General features: G+C 49.3%; 1 protein-coding gene across 9 annotated transcripts in view; it reads right to left on the bottom strand.

Moving 5' to 3' along the window:
* Positions 1–1503: 1503 nt before the first annotated feature.
* LOC101615364 (myelin basic protein) overlaps positions 1504–22596 on the bottom strand; it is a 135944-nt gene continuing 114851 nt past the window's right edge. For 3 of the 9 annotated variants that reach the window (XM_045143992.1, XM_045143991.1, XM_045143994.1), the window contains 5 exons: positions 16138–16233; positions 15089–15124; positions 14688–14720; positions 10259–10381; positions 1731–2694 (listed from right to left, as the gene is read on the bottom strand). In XM_045143992.1, the coding sequence (XP_044999927.1) occupies positions 2650–2694; positions 10259–10381; positions 14688–14720; positions 15089–15124; positions 16138–16233 (333 nt within the window). In that variant the 3' untranslated portion in view covers positions 1731–2649. The other 6 variants (XM_045143993.1, XM_045143995.1, XM_045143997.1 and 3 more) reach the window with 5 other exon arrangements.

Raw genomic sequence — 22596 nt, 5'->3', positions numbered from 1 at the left:
GGTGTGCGCTGCCATACCTGACTTTTACATGGGTGCTGGGGATCCAGACCAAGGCCCTCAGGCTTGCATGACAAACACGTACGAATAGCCATTTCCTCAGCCCACCAAAGGCAAGGAGAATAAAGGGAGGGAGAAAGGGGAGAAGGGAGAAAGGAAGGATGGAAGGAAGAAAGAAAGGAAGGAAGGGGCACTTAGTGTTGTAATCATCTCTACTCAGATGCTTTTCCCAAAAATCCTCAGTCATGTGACAGGGTGTTGCCCTAGTGAAATGACTTCAAAAGATTGGTTTCCAAGTGCACAAAACCCCTTTTCCTTCAAAAAATAATTTTGTTTCCCAGCACTCTGGAGGCAGAGGTAGGAGGATCATCACAAGTTGGAGGCCACCCAAAGACTACCTGATGAATTCCAGGTCAGCCTGGGCTAGGGTGAGACCGTACCTTGAAAAAACAAAAAACATAATCATGGAAAATGTTAATAAAAATTAAATTTAAACAAAAAGAAAAAACAAAAAACAAAACATAATAATAATGATTTTATTTATTTATTTGTGAATGGGAGAGAAAAGAGAGTGAGTGAGTATATATATAGGCACACCAGAACCTTTTTCTGCTGCAAACAAACTCCAGATGCATGCACCACTTTGTGCATTTGGCTTGCGGTGGGTACTGGAGGATTGAAGCCCAAGTGGGGAGGCTTTGCCAACAAGCATCTTTAACCACTGTGCAATCTCCCTAGCTTCGAAGAGCCTTTTCCTTGTGAATAAATGATCACCACTTTCTGTGTCACCACCTCCACTCCACTTGGGGGACTGATGTGCGACCTTGACCCTTGACCTGTGCCCTGAGGCACTGCATGGGGACAGCCCTGTGTACCTCGCCACAGGATCCATTTCCATCCTGTGAGGGGGATATAGACACTCTTTAAATTTTGTTTTAATTTATTTGCAAGAAGGGGGGGCGGAGAGAACAGCACAGCAAACGAACTGCAGCTGCTGCCTTGTGCATCGGGATTTGCATGGGTACTGGGGACTCGAACCTGGGTCGTTAGGTTTTGTATCTGAGTGCTTTAACTGCTGAGCGAGCCATCTCTCCAGCCCCTGCATATAGATACCCTTGACATGGGCTCATGTTCTTCAAGCCAAACCACAAAACGAGAGCTCTCTGCAAGTTTATTATTTTATTTCAATATTCAAGAACAGCATGTGCTCTCTGGTCCACAGCATCCCGCTGTTTGGGTGAAGCGCCCCAGGCGAGGTCACTCAGCCGCATCAGAGAGCAAGGGGGTCACGTGTGGAACAATCTGGAGGGTTGATTTCTGGAATTTTGCTCTGTTTTTCTCTGACCCTCTCTTCGTCGAAGCTATATGTTAATAGGTGTTACCTTAAACCCACACTAAACTCAGAATTAGAAGGGTATTAACAAGATGGCTCTCTGCGTTGCAGCGACCATCCTTGCCTTCCCTCTTTGGGAGGCTGGTGCCCGCGGGGGGTGGGTGGGTGGGTGGGGGGGTTCTTTGGAAGGTCTATAAAAGACACGCTAAATCAAAAGGTGACGTCAGTAGGTTAGGGAGGCGGGGACGCGTCGGTGGACGTTAGAGAAGAAGGGGACTCAGAGCTTCTCTTTCCCGCGGGGCCGCCCAGGCCAGCCCCGCGTCCAGGTTAGCGCCTCGGCGATGGGCAGGCATGCTCTTAAGTCGTTCGCTAAGGACGGGTCATTTCTAGAAGGCAAGTAAGAGGGGAGGTTATCTTGTCATCGAGGTTAGCTGGTGCCGATGAGCACCGCCCCGGGGAGGTGGGGGCGGGAGAGCTGCCGCTGGCCTCCCCCGGACGGGACAGGTGGCCAGAGTGACCCGGCGAGGCCACCAGAGCACTCCTGCAGTCCCACTGAGATGCACCACGTCCCTGGACTCTCCCTGGGCTCTGCGAGGAAACGGGGTCCTTGATGGCAGCTGCTCTGGGGGCCACCAAGGAGCGATGGTGACGTTTGATGGCCACGCACGACGTCTTGCTTCCTGAAGTCCCCGTCTCCCGTTGGGGCCACTGCCCAGCCCGTTCGCCCCTTTCCCTCCCTCTGTCACGCTCCAAATCAGCTGGTGGGGTGCAGGGAGCAGCCGGCCTGGAGGCGCCCCTGGGCTCACCCCACTCTGGACTCTCACAGCTGCCCAGCCTGCGCTCACGTACCACAAGCCCACAGTGCATAAGCCACTCCCAGACTGCCTGATCCTGCTAGGAAGAACAAAGCTCTTTAGGGGGAAGAAAACCAAGGAAGGTTGCCGGATCACACAGTCTCCCACGCCGCGTGCTCCGCGGTGGTCTGCCTGTCTGTCCGCAGTGCCCGCGGCAGCTCGAGGGGCGCCCCTCACGGTGAAAGGGAAGGCCGGGGCCGGAGTGGGGATGGGCTGGGAGGGGTGTCCGTGCACCTGGATCCGAGGAGTGGGCCAAGGTGCACGGGGAACGGTGCAGGGCCTGGAAGACCCTCGGCTGCCAGTCAAGGCGCTGTGGGCCCGGCCCCAAAGCGTGCACAGCTCCACCAGGTTAGGAGGGGACGTCGGCTCGGACTAGCTAGTTGGTGCAAAGGGAATTAAAGTTTAAGGCAGGTGATAATTAAGAAGCAGAGGGCAGGATTTGGGAAGGTCTAAGCCCAGAGGGCTTCAGCGTCTCGCCATGGGAGATCCGGAACGGCTGTCTCTTCCTCCCTAGGGAAAGGAAGACACAGGAGTTAGGTGACAGCAGCACCTGGGGTCCGTCCTGTGGCCATGTCACTCTCCATTCACACCAGGAGGTTGGTCAGTCACAAGCCATCTGGCCCGGGAGTGATATTGCATGGGCTAGGGTGTATCTTTCCATTCCATTCCTCACACAGACCTGGAATTGGGAACCAGAGCAGAATCCTACGGAGACAAAGATTATGCTCTGCAGTGCCAAGCTCTCACCAGTCTTTTGGCTAAAAGAGGGGTTACATACATCAAATTCTCCTGAAATTAACAATGCTTATCTTATTTAAACTAGGCTGACTTCGCTCTCTGTTGGAGAATCTGTTCTTCTTTTTCAGAAGGTAGCGAGACCCGAGGAGATAAACCACCCCTCGCGCTTCAGCCAAGCCACGGCTGAAACCGCAGAGCAAGAGCGCTGCTTCCATGGTGAGCCTGATAATCAGCGCCAGGGCGAAGGAGACGGACCCTGAGGACACTCAACACTTACCAAAGCAGAGATCCAGAGGCTCCTAAGAACTCATCACTGAAGTAGACTTAAAACTCACCCACCACAGCTCAGGGAAGTTTGCCGAAGAGGGGGCAGAAAGATTGTCAGAGCCACAGGCTGAGACATCATGCCCAGAGGCAAAACTGACTGCTGTTCCCGCAAGGCATAAACCACAACCCCATCGGGAATACCTGCCACCCCACTGAGGAGGGTCCTGAGCTGAATGGGGCCAGGGATGAGGGAAAAGAGGATACCAGCACATGATGTACCCATATAAAATATGTTGTTAATAATAATAATAATAATAAATAATAATGGAGCTCTTATTTGGAATGTGAGCCCCAAGACCAAGAGAGACCAGACAGATGGTGTTCCCCAGCAGGGAACCAGGGAAGTGCATCGCCTGGGCCTAAGCCTGCGCTGGTTGCCGGTAGGTAGGCACACAGGGTAGACCTAGCCTAGATGTTTCCTTGCAGCCCAGGTGAAGGGTCAGCTGCCTGGCATCTTTCTGAGCACTGCAGTTAGCGGTCCGGGAGGTTGTTGGTGTGTTGACATCTTGTCACTATTCTGTGAACTTCCCCTCCAGGAAACTGCTCCCTTGGTCCTGAAGATGCAGGATCAGGGACAAGGCTCACCCCAGGCCCTGCTTTGCCGACAAAGAGCTTGGACAGGAGCAGCCCAGAGCTCTGTGCTTTAGCCCTTGCCTAGGAACTCAGTCCCCATACAACTGTTCTAGAAAACGCAGTGCTCCTGGGTTAAAATGGAGGCGTTCCCTTGATGCTCAAGATGACTTGTGGGAGGAGCCATTTTGACTTCTGTGTTGAAATGAAAGGGTGGACATATGGACATATTGGTGCAATCTTTTTTTTATTTTTGTTTTTTGGTTTTGATTTTTTCAAGGTAGGGTCTCACTCTAGCTCAGGCTGACCTGGAACTCACTATGTAGTCTCAGGGTGACCTTGAACTCACCACGATCCTCTTACCTCTGCCTCCTGAGTGCTGGGATTGAATTGAAGGCCTCTGTCACGACCACACCGGGCTCTCTACTTTCTAACACCATGACCACAGCTTACCAAATACCTACCGTGAGCAAAACCCTGGACTCACAGCCTGAATACACACTTTTTGTGGTCAGTGTACAGCTGAGTTGAAGGTCAGAAAGGTTATTTTTTCCCAAGATCAGCCAGCCAGCAAAGAGGAATGAGAGCGAGAATCAGCAGTGCCAATGCCCCTTTCCCAGTCACGTGTTTTCCTCTGTCCTGTCATGCCATGCCTGGCCTAAGTCTTTGGTGGGCCCATAATTGCCAGGGCTGGGCCCTCCAGGTGAAGGCTGGCCTGGGCTTGTATCTGAGGTCAAGAAGTAAATTGAACCTGCGGAGAGCACTTATTCCTGTGTTCCCTGAGGGACCCCACAACCACTCAGGGACACTTGCAGGAGGCAAAGGTTCCTCTTCATGCACCTAGGAGGAAGACGTGGGATCCAAAGATGGGGAGAGCCAGTAGTTCTTTCAAGCCAGAGCCTCACCTCAACAGCGGACTGCAGAATCTGGGCCTCTTCCCCCAGCAGCTGGCTGCCAAGAGTGCAAAACAAGCAGGTAGCAAAGGTGGCAGAATGAGGTTAGGAGCAAGGGAGCCCCGGGGGGCCTGGGTTACCCGTGTGCTCAGTAGATGCATCATGAGCTGCTTATACAGTAAGATTTTAATCATGACCACATGCATGGAAAACTGTTTATGTTTGACAAACTGAGGCTTCCTTTGACCTATATAGAAATTTAAAAACATTTACAAAGTTGTTTCCAAAAAGAATTTCAGAAACAGGGCTGGAGATGTGGATTAGTGGTAAAGGCACTTTCCTGCAAAGTCAAATGACCCAGGTTCGATTCCCCAGGGCCCACTTAAGCCAGATGCACAAGGGGGCGCATGCATTTGGAGTTCATTTACAGTGGCTAGAGGCCCTGAGCGCCCATTCTCTATCTGCCTCTTTCTCCTTCTCCCTCTAGAGTTCGTTTGCCTCAGCTGGAGACCCTGGTGTACCCATTCTCTATCTGCTTCTTTCTCTCTCTCAAATAAATAAATGAAGTAAAAAAAAAAAAAAAAAAGAATTTCAGGAACAACATTGAACCTACTTAAGAGATGAGTCTAGTTGGATGTGGTGGCGCATGCCTTTAATCCCAGCAGAGGTAGGGGGAATCACCATGAGTTCAAGGCCACCCTGAGTCTACATAATAAATTCCAGGTCAGTCTGAGCTAGAGTAGAGACCCTACTCCTGCCAAAACCAAACCAAGCCAAAACAAAAACCAACCAAACAAAAATGAACCAAAAAAAAAAAAAAAAACAACCCCCAAAAAGAAATGCAAGTCTCTCCCAGGCATGGAAGCATGGTGGTGCATGCCTTTTAGGTAGGATCACCTCGTATTTGCGTGAACCCTAAGATTACATAATGAATTCTAGGTCATCTTGGCCTAGAGCAAAACCCTACCTCAAAAAACAAAAAGCAGGGGGCTGGAGAGATGGCTTAGGGGTTAAGTGCTTGCCTATGAAGCCTGAGGACCCTGGTTCAAGGCTCGATTCCCCAGGACCCACGTTAACCAGATGCACAAGGGAGCGCATGTGTCTGGAGTTCCTTTGCAGTGGCTGGAAGCCCTGGCGCGCCCATTCTCTCTCTCTGCCTCTTTCTCTGTCTGTCACTCTCAAATAAATAAAGAAAAAAATTGTAATAAAAACAAAAAGCACTTTGTTGCTTGCACACAAGAGAGGCACACATCTGAGAGGAGCTATTCTGCTCTGAGGGGCTGGGGTGACCAGTCCAGCTCTATAAGTGTCTTGTCAGGACCAGCCAGGAGGCACTCACGACACCACGGAGCACGGTCGTGGCCCCCGAATGGAGCTCTGAGCAGCTCAGCCCCCCTTACTCGGAGGCACTGCCTGCCCAGCCCTCTCCTTGCCCCCATCCAGAACCAAGGCCCTCTTACTTGAGTACTTACAGTCTGTTTTCTTTTCTTTCTTTCTTTCTTTCTTTCTTTCTTTCTTTCTTTCTTTCTTTCTTTCTTTCCTTCTTTCTTTCTTTCTTTCTTTCTTTCTTTCTTTCTTTCCTTCCTTCCTTCCTTCTTTCTTTCTTTCCTTCTTTCTTTCTTTCTCTCTCTCTCTCTCTCTCTCTCTCTCTCTCTCTCTCTCTCTTTCTTTCTTTCTTTTTTTCCCCTATGACAATGACATTCACTTAAAGAATCTATTTGCTTACTCAGATTTGCATCAGGACGTACCTCGAGGGGCAGATCCTGTCTACACTTTGCTTGGCAAAGAAGGTGGTACCCTGTGCACTTCCAGAGTCTCCATCCTTACCAGCAACAAAGACGCCAGGGCCTGAAGCATAACTGCATTTCCCTAAACACGCGTGCGCGGGACACACACACACACACACACACACACACACACACACACACACACACAAACACACGGCATTGCTGGGTGAAGATGCTACCGTCCGGGTGCTGGCATGGGTTCGAGTACCATCCATTGCCCCTGTCCAGAGAATGCTCTGTGGGAACCCCAATCTTTCATCCAAGAGCAACAAACAAGAAGTCTCCGGGGACTCGCTGTTTTCGGTCAGTGGGGAGTGGTGGCACGTGTCACGGGGCTTATGCCTGGCTATCAGAGCAGATGACTGTGGTCTGTCAGCATCTGTCCTCCGTGTCACATGGCTTTGGAGTAGAGAAGAAATGGACCTTGGCAAGCCATGAAAAGAACTCTGGAAGGGCCTGGTGTTTGCTGTCAGCGACTTGGATCGCCTTGCTTAGATGAACAGTGTGGGAAAATGTCAGTGTGGGATCCTGTTCGAACCAAGAAGTGAGGGAGATGTTGTCTTTGACACTGGTTATTCTCTGACAGCGACTGCCACAAACACCACCTGCCTTGGGTGCAGGATGCCAAGCGCTCTCAGAGCCTTAAGTCAGAGTGGGAACTGTCTCGGGCAGCTGTCAGGAGAGGTGACAGCGTGTCTCACCCTGCTCTGTGCCAGCTGGAGACCCTGTACTGTGGGCACGTGGGAGGGGTCTCGGACCGTATAGAGAGGAGATTGAAGGCTGAGCATCTGCAGTCATGGCCCCCTGCCTCCTCACGGTGCCCACTGTGACCAGCTCTACTCCCAGCACTGCTGCCACGCCTTCCCCACCATGATGGACGGTAAGCTGAAATGAACCCTTCCTCCTGTCAACTGATACTGTTTTGTTTTGGAGGTAGGGTCTTGCTCTAGCACAGGCTGACCTGGAATTCACTATGTAGTCTCACAACAATCCTCCTACCTCGGCCTCTCAAGTGCTGGGATTAAAGGCTTGCACCACCACGCCCAACTTAAGCTGATTTTTGTCATATATTTTGTCCAGCAATGAGAAGGTAATGAATACGCCTGACCCAGGGACGCAGAGCCTTATACACCCCAAGCCTTCTTCGTCATCAGCCCAGAGGGTCCCCAGTCCAGTCACTTCTCCCTCATCTCTGCCAGAGCCTTCACACTTCGATGGTAGGATGAAGGTCCCACCTGTCGCTTGGTCCTTGGAATCCCTAAGGGCTAACCAGGATCAAAGTCAAGGCTGTCCTGGGATCACACTCTTGCTTCCTGGCTCAGCGACTCCCTCTCCCGGAACCCTCCAAGGTGCTTCCCTCTTTTGCCATCTTCAGTGCTGTTCCCAACCTAAGGAGCATCAACACCTGCTCCTTAGGGTTAGCCAAGTAGCATTGCTGAAGGCACCCGAGTAGTCCAGGCCCCACCCGTAGCATGTGACCAGTTGAGATCCTCAGCCCCAGAGCCACATGGGGCCTATCATGGCATCTTGTTCTAGCATTGCCAGGAGTGAAGGCCACTTGGAGCCCTCTTGAGGTTTCTACCTGGGGACCAGTTATAGTCTTACGTTGTCCCTTTCCCTAGACTTGGTATCTGGCTTCCAGGCAGTCAAGACCCTATTTATGGGGATGTCCCTCAAGCCAAGGGCTTTTCACATGAATCCAGGACGACCTTGTCTTGGGCATTCCTATTACCTCCACAGGTGGAAAGGACTAGAACAAGTCAGGCATAGTGGTGCATGCCTTTAATTCCAGCCCTCGGGAGGGAGGCAGAGGTAGGAGGATCGCTGTGAGTTTGAGGCCACCCTGAGGCTACATAGTGAATTCCAGGTCAGCCTGGGCTAGAGTGAGATCCTACCTCAAAAAAATGGGGACGAAGAAGGGATGGCTTAGCAGTTAAGCCTTTGCCTGCAAAGCCAAAGGACCCAGGTTTGATTCTCCAGGTCCCATGTTAGCAAGATACACAAAGGGGCGCATATGTCTGGAGTTCATTTGCAGGGGCTGGAGGCCCTGGTATGCCCATTCTCTCTCTCCCCCTCTTTCTCTGTCAAATAAATAAATAAAATAAAGATTATAAAAAAGGACTAGAACAAAGGAGGTCAGATGGGATACCTAAGAGTTAATCTAGCATTAAAGTAGGGCCAAATGGGCAGAAACAGGGGTCCTCTGGCTGTCAGCACACAATCTGCTCAGAGCCCCATTGAGACCCTGAGCAGAGCTGTGCCTCAGCTCAGGGTGGGTGTGACCAGGGCCAGATACCAAGTCAGCCTGAACCTGGCTTGTCCTTTCAAAGCTGGATAGTCTTGGGCTGGAGAGATGGCTTAGCAGTTAAGGCACTTGCCTGCAAAGCCCAAGGACCCAGGTTTGATTCTCCAGTACACATGTAAGCCAGATGCTCAAGGTGGCACATGCATCAGGACTTCATTTGCAGTGGCTAGAGGCCCTGACTACCCATTTTTTTTTGTCTCTCTCTATCTGCCCCTCTCTCTTTCTCATAAATAAAAATATTTAAAACAAAAAACGCTGGACAGCCTTGACCCTTGCCTGAAGGGTGTCAGTGCCTCCTTGTCCTTGGAAGGCAGTGCTGGCCCACACACCCTCTGGACCGCACCCTCGTTAAGCACCTTAGGTTCCGGGGGAGTTGGAATTCTCTTATATCACTGAGAAGACAATTCTCAGGGGGCACTTGAGACTTGCCTCAGAATCACAGCTTGGTCTGGGGGGGTGCCCACTTCCTCCCTGGACAGACGTCACCATTGGGGCTCACTGAGGAGGAACCCCCAAAAGGCAAAAGAGAGTGGCTTCCAGGACTTGCTAGAGCTCTAGTCTTCAGAAGCAGGGGGTGTCTGCCTTGTAGCACCACATGCGGCTCTGTACCCCAAGTCAGTTGTTACATACAACGGCCCAACAGGTACTGTTTATGTCAGCAATGGGGCCAAACTACAGCCTGCCACAAGTCCATCGCCACTTGTACATTTAGAGCAGTTGGTGAGGTAAGTCCGTACCATGCCTCCAGCTCTACGGCTAAGGGGACTGGCATCTCAGAGCAGTTAGGAGCTAGGCTAACAACAGTGGGCACGGCTTGTGTCTCTGTAGCTGTGATTCCAGCATTTGCATAGAGCCCCTTGCATGGGCTTCTTGGGTCCCCTTGAGTGGCTCCAGGGCCCCTTCCTCTTCCCTCCTTCACTTGCTCCCCCCTTTGGCTTCCAACAAGACATTCCCAGGCATAACCACCACACGCATGCCCACTTGGGCTCTTGGTTGAGAATCAAGGTGGTGGTCCACTGACGCCCAGCTCCAGGGAACACGGATGTGAGCCTGGTGAGAGGCTCATAGGGAGGCCCCAGGGAATGCCTACGCATTGCAAAGTGGCACGCTTCTTAAAGGCCCCTCCTCCAAATGAACTTCCCAGGAAACTCCAGCTCAGAAGGCAGAGCCATGCTGGCTCACGGAGGTCCCTCTGTCCTCGTTCTTGGGGACAGACAGCATATGGAAGGCATGCTGTGGGTGGCGATCCTCTGGCTAAGCCAATCCAGGGATCCTGGAATTTCTCTTTTAATTGACATTCTTCCTGACCCCTGGCATTGTTCAGAGGTCATGGTTTGGTTGGAGGCCCTCTCGGGGCATCGGATGGGGCACAATGAATATGGCATATGTGGTTCTAGGCCCCTACCTCCCACGGAGGTGCCCAGTGTTTCCCAATGGTAGGAATGTTACGTTACCAGCTTAAAGATTTTGGAAAGCGTGCCCTGGGCGTCGTGGGCCCCCTTGAATCCCTTGTGAGCCGATTTATAGTCGCAAGCTCTGCCTCCATAGCCAAATCCTGGCTTCTGCCCCTCGGCCCCCTGCAAGAAAAGATCAGAGCTCAGTGTCCGCTCGCAGCTGCCACTAGGGCCTACCCAGGAGGAGCCATGCCACCACGTGGCACCGGCGAGTCGTTCAGGAGCCAGGGCGGCTTGGAGCCAAGATGGAGAAGGGCTGGAGGGACACCTGTCCTCCTCACGTCTGTGACGGCGCCACTGCGGAGCAGAGAGCTCCAGCCGGACATTTTCCCAGGCCAGAACCACCGCGTGGCAGCTGCTAAGCTCAAAGGAAGAGAAAAGACACCCCTCAAATCTCCATCATCGGATGGCATCAAGGAAGCAAACCCTTGTGTAACTCTGAGAGGCCCACAGGGGGCATCTCCAGAGGGCTGGAGTCTCGGGGTCAGGAGGACAGTGCTGTACCCTGTCCTGTCCTCAAGTTCCTTTCTTTCTTTTCTTCTTCTTCTTCTTCTTCTTTTTTTTTTTTTGTTTTTTTTTGTTTTTTCAAGGTAGGGTCTCACTCTGGTCCAGGCTGACCTGGAATTCACTATGTAGTCTCAGGGTGGTCTCGAACTCATGGCCATCCTCCTACCTCTGCCTCCTGAGTGCTGTGATTAAAGGCGTGCGCCACCACGCCCAGCCTCAAGTTCCTTTCTACTTGTCACTCCTGCTCTCTTCCTCCAGCTCCTGGAAAAAGCAGAAGTCTCTGGACTCAGCAAGATTGCCTTTCTTGAAGTGTAACGGATTCCTAAGTCTCGGGCCCAGGGGGCTTATCAGGCGCACTGAGCTATTGACAGCAGATAGGAGCCAAGCTATGCCTGGTAACAAGCTGGCGTCACTTCCTTCTACTTCCTACACGTATGACCTGGTACAAGCATGGGAACATCTCTGAGTCTCAATTTCCCTGTCTGTGCACTGGGGTTAGGATCGGGCTTTTCTTTCCCAAGGTGGGTAAGAGCCTTGAGCCCTCTACCTGTGCCCTTTGCAGCTGGCCGGTAGGAAGAACAGATGCTCCTTGCCTCCAGGCACTATGGGTCGGATGCTTTGGCACAAGGAGAGCCAGAGAGAACTAAGATATAAAGGTCTCTGGGTCCTAGCACTGGTTTGCTTTCAAAGCCTGGGTGATGTTGAAGTGGCTCATCAGAGTTGCTAGAACTCTATGGAAGAGTCTTTACTGAGAGACGGGCCAGATAGAGCTCTGTTCCGAGAGCTCAAGATTTTGCCTCAGGTTTTGCCTAGAAGAGCTGGGAGACTAGTCATTCCTAAACACCCTCCTGGGCCTGAACTGACGGTCTCTCTTTCAGCTCCCAGCGCCTTTGGTACACCAGCCTGACTGATGTCACACAAGTGACTTGGCCAAAAAGACCTAGGAGCCAGGCATGGTGGCACACACCTTCAATCCCAGCACTCCCGAGGCAGAGGGAGGAGGATCACTATGAGTTGGAGGCCACCCTGAAACTACATAATGAATTCCAGGTCAGCCTGGGCTAGAGTGAGACCCTACCTTGAAAACGACAAAAACAAGACAAAACAAAACAACAACAAAAAACTGCAAAAAAAAAACAACAACCCAATAACCCAAAAAAGACCAAGAGATGTAATCCAGCTACCTTTCATATTAGTGGTGCTAAAGGTGGGATCTAGAAGATTCCAGAGACCCAACAGAAGCTTGAATCCAGGCCATGTGACCAGTCACTTTCCCCCATGTTAGCTCCCCTGTTCATTTCCCTTTCATCCGTCTGCATGCTTGGGGGTGACAGGGCTCCCCTTAGATACCAGGCAACTGATTTCAAGAGGAAATTTGATTTTAGGTTATCAGATAAGGTAAGGCATGGGGAGGGGTAGCAGAGAAGCATTGCACACTAGACGCAAGCCAGCGCCACCCTCCCATCGTGGGGACTCCTGGCACGTACCAACTCCGCAGGGACTATGGAAGAATGATGCCCCCCCACAGAGGCGGCTATGTGGTGGGCAGCCAGGCTCCCTGAGTGAACGCTGACCCCGCCCCTAACCCAAGATATTACTTTTCTCTTAAAAAACAAACAGAAAAGAAAAGCTTCAGGAATTTCTGAAACGGAATTCAGGAACCAGCTTAATAATCTACGTGACTTTTTTCTCATTTCAAATTCTTCATCTTTTTTTTTTTTTTCCTTAATCTTTGAACAACCTAGAATTTCCCAGGGTACATACAACAGAGTTTGGGGAAAGCAAATGGAGCTTTCTGGAGCTCCAGACAAGGAGAGAAGTCCGGCAGCTCTGGCAAATAGATGGGATGAGAACACGTGGAGGAACGTGCTCGGGACAGAGTGATATGGAGGGACCCCAACTGGGAGAGGTCAGAGGGGGACCCCCAAAGCTGTCCTACTCTCTGGTGAGCCCACAGTCCTCCACGTGGCCAGAGACAGGATGGTCTCCTCGCCCTACTGTCCCATGGTCAGTGATGGCTTGGTGTAACACCGCAATAGCCCAGGCCTAGAAAATTAAGAAGCGGATCAAACGGTATCTAAAATAAGATTCCTGGGTATTAATGGACGTCACTCTCTGGTACCATCTTTGTCTCCTGCTGGCGTGGAAAATAAAATTAGTTGGCCTTGAGCCTTGGTCCACGTGAGCTCCCACCCCGTTGGCATCGGTTTCGAAGGTTTGCCGCACGAGAAAATACAGGCTCGATATGCATTCACACAAAAATTTCCAGAAAACGTCTGGTTTATAATTCACCGTCGTAAGTAGTATGCTAGAATATTCTAGGAGCGCCATGGAAGTGTCTCTGTCTTTTTCTCAAGTGAGTCTTCCTTCCTTTACCATTTTTTATTTTTTCGAGGTAGGTTTTCCCTCTAGTCCAGGCTGACCTGGAATTCACTCTGTAGTCTCAGGGTGACCTGGAACTCACGGCGAGCCTCCTACCTCTGCCTCCTGAGTGCTGGGATTAAAGGCGTGCGCCACCACACCCAGCCAAATCTTTTCTTTTCTTTTTGAGGCTGGGGCTCCCTAGGCAGACGTAGCTATGCAGCCCACCAGGCCGGCGCCTGCTCTGCACTCATTCTCTTCCTTCTGCCTACTGAGTGCTGGGATTACAGGCATGGGCCCCATGCTGGGCTATCTGCCTTCCTCTTTCTGCTTTCCCTTCTTCCTTTCTTCTGTCTTCTTTCTCCTTTCCCTCCCTCCCTTTCCCCATCCATCCTTCCTTCTTCCTCCATCCACTTACATAATGCTGGCTGCTCCAGCAGCAGACACAGGCAGGCTCTGTCCCCACACAGACCATCACAGCCAATGGGTTGGTGTTTGTCTCCACTTAACTCTGACCATTATCTCTCCTTATCAGGTAGTCAGTCATACCTGGACTCTGCTGATAGGATACATCAGAAGGCATTTTACATCCGCTCAGATGCAAAAATCAGTAATACTTAGAAACCAAGCCACCCAACCACTTGAAATCTTCATTGAAATTTTGCCACCGTTTTTCCTTCCTTCCTTTTTTCTTTCCTTCTTTGTTTCTTTTGTTCTTTCTTTCCTTCTTTGTTTCTTTTGTTCTTTCTTTCCTTCCTTCTTTCTTTTTTTTTTTTTTTTTTTGCTTCTTTGTTTTTTGCAAGGTAGGCTCTCATTCTAGCTAAGGCTGACTTGAAACTCATTCTTTAGTTCCAAGCTGGCCTTGAACTCACAGCAATCCTCCTATGTTGGCCTCCTGAGTGCTGGGATTAAAGGCATGCACTACCATGCCCAACTTTTGCCATTGCATTTCAAAGCCTAAAACTCCTAAGGAGGTTTTCCTGGTGGTTTAGTAGCCCAAAGTTAGTCACCATGAAAACACAAACAAGCCCTAAATCTTTCAGATGAATTAGGAGGGGGTTATAATAAATGAAATAATTGAATACAGCACCCATTTCAGAGTCCAGAGTGCTAACCATTGCACCACAGAACCTTTCTCAGCATTCCTTTTATCTGGACAGTAAGAATCAGTTAGGATGGATGGTCAGCCCCAGTCTGCATTTGACCCTTTGGTGTGTGTTTTCTCCACCAGTGGCACTGGGAAGGAATTAAAATTTTTTATTTATGAGATTTAGCCTTTCTCTGGGAAGGAGCCCAGAGCTCATGTGAGGAAGAGAGGATGGGCTCTCACCTTACCTGGGTCTTGGTCCCACAGCAAGCCATGCTGAAAGGAAAACCAGGCTCCCCTGCTCCCTACCCCCCACCGGAATAGCAAGTAGCCCTTTCATAGAGGCAGGCAAGCTGGGTCTGGGAAGGAAAGAGAAGGAGCGCATTAAGCAACTGAAAGAGAGCAGAACTGAAAGGTGAGCGTCTGTGCAGACTGCAAGGGAGGGCAGAGTCAGGAAGCACAGTGGTCACCTACCCAGCTAAATCTGCTGAGAGACAGGCCTTTCCCCTGTGTGAGGAAGAGAAAGAAACAATGACATAGTGGTCAGTGAGGGAGATGTCCTTAACAAGCACAATCAAAATGGCATGGCCTCCCCAGGGGACCAGGTACTCCCCAGGTTCTCCAGACCCAGGGGTTGGCAGAGCCCCTGAGAGCCCCCAAGGCATGGAGGTCTCTGCTCAGAGTGCTGCCATTAGCTGGCCCTGTGTGTGCAGCTGGAGGAGGGTGCCTCCCATATCCTAGGTGGGAGCCTCAGGGAAAAGGTTTTGGGTGGATTCGGGTGGTCCCAAGCCCAACTCCTTTTTGGGCATGCTTTGGGGATTCTGGGAAAGATGTGTGAATAACGCGGTGACGAATCAAGACATTCAAGGTCTTACCTTTGCTTGAGATGGAGGTGGTGTGCGAGGTGTCACCTGGAAGACAGAAGGGTGGGCTGCAAGGACATGTCCTCCCTGGGGGACAGCCCCTCCCGCTCCCAAAGGGTCTCCACTCGATGTCTTTATAGAGGCAGCTACTGTCATACATCAGAAGCCACCACATGTGTCTTCACTTTTGGGGGGTCTGGCTTTATGGGGGTGGCTGGAGAAGAGTGCCTTTAACTGCTGAACCATCTCCCCAGTCCCCAACATCTGTCTTCCTATCTGCCCTTGAGCTTTGAAGGCTCCCCACACCCACCCTCCCGGCCTCCATCTTGGGTCTGAGGCTCCTAAACTCACCCATCAGAATCCATGCTGAGGTTTTACCATTTGAACTTTGTAGTTTTGTTCTTGTATTTAAAAAAAGATTTTATTTATTTGCAAGCAAAGAGAGAGAAAGAGAGCGAGAGTTAGAGAGAGAGAGAGAATGGGCATGCCAGAGCCTCTAGCCACTTTGTGCACCTGGCTTTATGTGGGGACGGGGGAATCAAACTTCAGTTGTTAGGCTCTGCGGGCAAGGACCTTAACCACTGAGCAATCTTTCCATCCCCTGTTCTTGTATTTTGAACACTTTATTTCATAGGGGAGGCAAAAATTCCACATTATATATATATATTATCCTACACGCATCAACTGTTCACTCATGCCTGTTCAGTCTCCACGTTACAATGCTTGCATGAGATTCTGGCCTGTTCTGTACACCTTGCAAATGTCCCTGTTACTGTGCCACACACAGGGGGTTTGCTGTCCTAAAACATGCTGTACTCTATTTGTTCCTCCTGACCCGGCCATCGCTGACCTGGTCACTGTTCCCACGGAGTTGCAAAGCCCGCGTTTTACACAAAGCATTGCCTGGCTGTGACTTTCAGGAGAACTGACTTCCTGTTAAAACAGAGTGTTTCCCTAAATGGCAGGTACAGCTGAGGAGCCCCCTTTGGGACCTCTGGTATGCTCAGAAGCTCATTGACTTGGCAGTAGACCATCAGAGCCAATATCCGGGCATCACTTACGATGTTCTTGAAGAAGTGGACTACAGGGTTTTCCTCTTGGGCCCCACGTTGCGATTTCTGGGGCAGGGAGCCGTAGTGAGTTCTTGTTGCGTGGTCCTGAAAAAGAGAGGTGCATGGCTCAAGGCAGGCCCCAGCTGAGTCTCCCTGAGGGAGGCTAGGTCCCTACAACCTTGTGGATCTGGATGGATGGAAGACTACTGGGAGGCTGCAGAACTGTGGACAGGCACATGTGAGCCAAGCCTAGAACTTGGTGGCAGGATATTTGACAGTGTAACTGCAATTGGGAAGGTGAGATGGCTGCTACTTCTGATTCAGGGCCAAGTTCTTTTTTGTTTTTGTTTGTTTGTTTTTGAGTTAGGGTCTCACTCTAGCCCAGGCTGACCTGGAATTCGCTTTGCAGTCTCAGGGTAGCCTCGAACTCACGGTGATCCACCTACCTCTGCCTCCCAAGTGCTGGGATTAAAGTTGTATACCACCACCCCCCAACCAAGTTCTTTTTTGTTGTTGTTGTTGTTTATTTTTAGTTATTTATTTGAGAGTGACAGAGAGAGAAAGAGGGAGAGGGAGAGAGAAAGAGAGAAAGAGAAAGAGAGAGAATGGTGCGTCAGGGCCTCCAGCTACTGCAAATGAACTCCAGATGCATGTGCCTCCTTGTGCATCTGGCTAACATGGGACCTGGGAAATCGAGCCTCGAACTTGGATCTTTAGACTTCACAGGCAAGTGCTTAACCACTAAGCCATCTCTCCAGCCCCTAAGTTCTTTTTTTTTAATTAAAAAATTAAATTTCATTTTGAGAGAGAGAGAGAGAGAGAGAGAGAGAGAGAGAGAGAGAGATTTGGCACTCAGCTAGAGTAATCTAACGCTAGACGCTTGCGCCACCTAGTGGGCATGTGCTACCTTTCACTTGCATCACCCTTGTGCATCTGGCTTATGTGAGTCTGGAGTCGAACATGGGACCTTAGGCTTCTCAGGCAAGCGCCTTAATCGCTAAGCCATCTCTCCAGCCTGCCAAGTGCTTTTGAAGCCATTGCCTGACAAAGGGAGTTGAGCTGATTTAAGGGTGATTCCAGCTAAGGCAGGGCAGGTTAAACAAGACACTGAGAGAAAAGCTCAAGTCACCACAGGCCTCTAGTTTGGATAAGGAAAAGTGATCAGCAGTGACAAAGCAGACTAATCCCCTCTGGAGTGGGCACATGAGCTCTCCTCTGTGCCTCAAACTCTGTCTCATGTCGCCGTGACCCTGAGACTGCCTGAACTGAAAACACTACTTATTCATGTTGAGTGAGATGGAGCCTGGGCTAGAGCAAAACCCCGCCTCAAGAATAAATGACAACCATTAAAACACAAGCAAATAAAATAAAGATAACTAAGTAAAAAGAAGAGGGCAAATGAAACGCCAGCATTCATCTCTCTCTGCTTTCTCACAGTGGACTGAAAGTGACCAGTTGTCCCGAGCGCCTGTCATCAGACCTTATGCACCATGATGAACTACTATAGATGAATGCTGAAAGAAAAGTTACCATCTTTTGTGACTTATTTTTTTTGTTGTTTATTTATTTATTCATTTGAGAGTGACAGAGAGAAAAGGAGGCAAAGAGAGAGAGAGAGAGAGAGGGGTGGGGAGGGAGAGAGAATGGGCACGCCAGGGCCTCCAGCCACTGCGAATGAACTCCAGATGCATGCTCCCCTCTTGTGCATCTGGCTGACGTGGGCCCTGGGGAATCGAGCCTCGAACCAGGGTCCTTAGGCTTCACAGGCAAGCGCTTAACCGCTAAGCCATCTCTCCTGCCCATGGCTTATTTTCATAGTGCATATATTGGTCACCAGACTTTTGGGGGGAAAAGTATTTACCTCTTTAAGGAGCTCATGAAGTCTATAGGTTACACTTACAACTACAGCATCAGGTGTCAGTGATGGTCGTAAGCACAGGGCTCAGTATGCAGCAGGCACCAACTGTTTGGTGAATTGATGTGTGGACTATTTAGGTCAATTTTTTTTTCCTGTTTTTTTTTTTTTCAAGGTAGGGTCTCACTCTAGCCCAGGCTGACCTGGAATTCACTATGTGTCCTCAAGATGGCTTCAAACTCACAACAATCCCCAGACTTCTGTCTCCCAAGTGCTGGGATTAAAGGTGTGCACTGCCACGCCCTGCTTAGGTCACTGTTTTAAAATTTAATTAATTAATTTTTTTTAATTCTCTCTTTTTATTTTTATATTTTGGTTTTTCTTTTTTTTAATTTTTTTAAATTTTTATTTATTTATTTGAGAGTGACAGACAGTGAGAGAACGAGGCAGAGAGAGAGAGAGAGAGAGAGAGAGAGAGAAAGAGAAAGAGAGAGAGCGAGCGAGAGCATGTCAGGGCTTCCAACCACTGCAAAGGAACTCCAGACGCGAGCGCCCCCTTGTGCATCTGGCTAACGTGGGTCCTGGGGGATCGAGCCTTGAGCCAGGGTCCTTAGGCTTCACAGGCAAGCGCTTAACCCCTAAGCCATCTCACTAGCCCTTAGGTCACTTTTAATATAGATCAGAAGATGTGGAATCCATTTGCATGTCAAACGCCATGCAAATTTTGTTTCTCATAGGCACTGAAGAGGGGCTGAAACAATGATGTTGACCTGGGCTTTTGATTCTACACTGTCAGTTTCATACATAATTTGAGGTAGCAATTCAGTTATCATTCTATTTATACTTACAGTGGATTTTTTTAAAAATAAAAGGACATTTGGGTAATAATATTTCTGTATATTATCAATGAACAGCTAAATCAAACCACACATTCAAAACACTACCATACCCAATAACACAAAGCACAAGGTATGAATCTAATGACAAGGGTAATAGCATCTTGGCCTGAGGTAGAGTTCATCAGTAAAGCACTTGCCTAGCATGTGTAAAGTTAGGGTTCAGTCCTAGGTTTAATTCCTAGCACCCCCTCAAGACAAAATAAGACATCTCACTGGATAGAATTTTTATGCTTAGGAGCTAGAAGAGAAAGCAAAGAAGATTTAATTGAAGAGGCATACCATGTTCATGGACTGGAAAGCTCAAGGAGTAAATATGCTAGTTCTCCCCAAAATGATCTACAGAGTTAATGTGCTTGGCAAAAGGATTCTGATTATATATGGACAAACCGATCCTAAAATTATATGAAAGTGCAGAGGAATCAACATACTTGAGCCATTACAAAAAAGTGGTAAGAAAATCATGATTTGATTTTTAAGATTTATTAAATAACTACAGTAATCAAGGCACACTGGTTGGTCTTAGAGGAGGAGCAGACACACGGACACATGGGGCAGAATGGTGTCCATCAGTACACCCTTGCCACCGTGACAGACTGCATTTTGACAAAGGGGCAAAGACAGTGGAGAAAGGCAGACTTTTTAACAAGTACTATTAGAACAATTGGACATCTGTATGCTAACAAGGGAGCCACAACCCAAATCCACACATCACACAAAAGTTAACCGAAAATGAGTTATCAACCAATGTAAAAACCTGAAAGTTTAAAGCCAGGCATGGTGGTGCAATGCCTTCAACCCCAGCACTCAGGAGGCAGAGGTAGGAGGATCACTGTGAGTTCAAGGCCACCCTGAGACGACATAGTGAATTCTAGGCCAGCCTGAGCTACAGTGAGACCCTACCTAGAAAAATCAAAACAAAACCAAAAAGAAACAAACCTGAAAATTAAGTAGAAAACACAGGACAGCAGTCTTCATTATCAGGGTTTCTTAGGCCTGACACCCAAAGCTGACCCCTATAGAATAAGAGGTGTCATTTGGATCCCCTCCAGACTTAAGAATGTTATTTTCCATGAAACTGTTAAGAGCATGAACAGAAATCTATGAACTAGGAAAGAGTATTTTATAAAATCACATATAAAACAAAAGATGGGTTGGAGAGATTGCTCAGCGGTTAAAGGCACTTTCTCGCAAAGCCTAATAGCCTGGGTTCAGTACCCCCATAAAGCCAGATGCACAAAGTGGCACATACATCTGGAGTTTGTTTGAGTGGCTTAGAGGCCCTGGCACACCTATTTTCTCTACTTGCAAATATAATAAATAAAATATTTTAAAAAGACAAAGGATTTGGAACCAAAATATGTAAAAATATTTAAAAAAAATCCAACACTTCAAAACTCAATGGCAAGAAAGCAAATTGGTTAAAAATTGGACAAAATAAACCCTTCAGCAAAGAGGACGTGTGGACACAGAGCAGCACATGAAGTGGCTCAGTGGCCACTGCCATAAAAAAAGTGCATGTCAGAGCCATGAGGTGCTGCCCACCTGTGAGAATGGCCAGCCCAAACCACAGGCAGTACCAAGTGCTGGCCAGTGCAGGGACCAACAACAGCTCTCATGCATTGCTGTGGGCATTCAAAATGGCCCAGTCACTCAGAAAACCCACTTGGCACTTTCTTGTAGAATTAACTATTGTTCACTATTCCCCCATGATCCCATTTTAGGCTTTGCAGTGCCCATTCTCTCCCTCTCTCTCTCTCTCTCTCTCTCTCCCCCTGTCTTTCTCTTTCTGTTTGCAAATAAAAATGTTAAAAAAGAAAATATTTTTCATGGTAGTAACTACAGAGAACACAAACTGTCCCACTTGAACCATAATGTGTAATTCAGTAGCATTAAGCCCCATTAAGCTGTTGTGCAAGCTTAGCCACCATCTGTCCCTGTTCCCTACTTGCAGGCAGAATCTCTGTCCCCATTGAGCCCCACTTCTCCATTCCCTCCTCCCCCAGCCCGGCAACCTCTATGCCACTTTCCCCCTCCAGGAGTTAGAGTGCTCCAGGCCCCTCACAAGAGTCATCTGTATGCCAGCGACTTGTGTGCCTGGCTCATTTGTCTCTGTACAGTGAGCTGAGATCCTTCCTTTCGTAGCATGTGCCAGCATGTCCCTCCTCATCTCTCTGTCTCATCTATCCACATAGACTTTGGCTGTTTCACCCTTTAAGGGCCCCAGTCGCCTCCTCCAAGGAAAGTTGATCTAATGTGCCCACAACACTCCAGTGTCCTTAGACAGTTCTGTCTCCCAGCTCTGCCTTCCTTTCTTCCAGAAGCAACCTCCTACCCCAGCACAGACGTCATGGCTGCCACCATCTTGAATGTCAAAGAGTGCGTTCAAGACGTGATGTTCTCAGACAGCTGAAGGGTCACCAGGTGGAGAGACAGGGTCCCCTGATTGCCCTTCCTCAGGAGGATCCTGTAGTATGTTTGGGCACAGTAATGTTTCTGAGGGGTTAGATAGGCAGGACCAGCCTCCGACGGGCAGTGGCTAAGTTCCTGGGAGAGCAGAGGAGCAGGTGAGCCTAGCTTCTTCTGTGTCCTCAGATTGGCCATTGGTCCCTGAACATCAGCTCTTCACCCCTCCTTGCTCTCTACAAATGCTCCTTCGCTTTATTCCAGGGGCGTGCGGGGCCCATGGATTCTTGAGAGGCCAGTGGTATGATAAGTGGGAGGTATTTCTCAGTAGAGTTTTGGGTTCCTACTGCATCATGTGGGGACCAACATTTGTCACGCTCCTGTGCCTTATTGCAAGCAAAGTGGCTTATCCTAGGAGAGAGGAAGTAGGGAAGCTTGTGGAGAGGGACATCAGTGGCCTCCAGAGCCCAGCAGAAACCCCATGTGGGAGTGTCTTCTGCTGAGATGGAGTGCTGAGGTCGCCTGACCTTCGTGCCTCCCCTGTGCCGTACAGACTTCCTGGTCAAGCTCACCCATTGGGTGTCCAGCTGACCTCTTCAGAGACAGGACGTTTGTCACTTGGTTCATTTTCAAGACACACATGTAGCAATTCTCTGACAAAGAATTTCTTAACTGTATTCACTAAAGAAACAACAACGACCACCAAAACCCCGAACTGAACTTTGGTGGTCAGGCACCCAGATTGAAGTCTGCCTGTTGCAAGTGGCTTACCTTCTTTGGAGGCCATTTGGAGGTGCAGGAAGAAAGAGCGGGTTAGTGCTCTACAATCAAGGGCAGCTCCAGGGCCAGGGACATAGTTGGCAGCCTGTCAAATGGGGTCTGGACCAAGGCAGGCTGGGGGTCCTGCCCTCTGCCCCACTTCTACTTCAGATGAGACGGGCCTGCCAGCAAAGCATCTGAGTATTTTGGGAAAGTGAAGGTTGGAAAAATCATCTATTTTTTTTAAAATGGTGCCAGGGATGGATCCCAAGGCCTCGTGTTAGCTAGGCAAGCATCCTACCGGGTGGACCTTTTCCTCAGCTTAAGTCAAACTATTGAACATATGAATTCCCATTGTTTGCATGATACATACATGTTTATATGAAGATGTTAAACCAAGCAAGGAAGGCCCAGGACATAGTAGCTCTCAGGATGACCCTAGCTCACATCCCGTGATCTCATTTTTTTCAGACCCAACCATGAGCAAACATATGTAAATTTGCAAATGGCTTTAAATGTGATCCTACTAAACACAGCATCTTGCCAATCTGG

Source organism: Jaculus jaculus, chromosome 2 (genome assembly GCF_020740685.1).
Source record: "Jaculus jaculus isolate mJacJac1 chromosome 2, mJacJac1.mat.Y.cur, whole genome shotgun sequence".
NCBI classification, from domain to species: Eukaryota; Metazoa; Chordata; class Mammalia; order Rodentia; family Dipodidae; genus Jaculus; species Jaculus jaculus.
The sequence above is the reverse complement of the archived record's forward strand: the minus strand, read 5'-3'. Positions and strand labels throughout refer to the sequence as shown.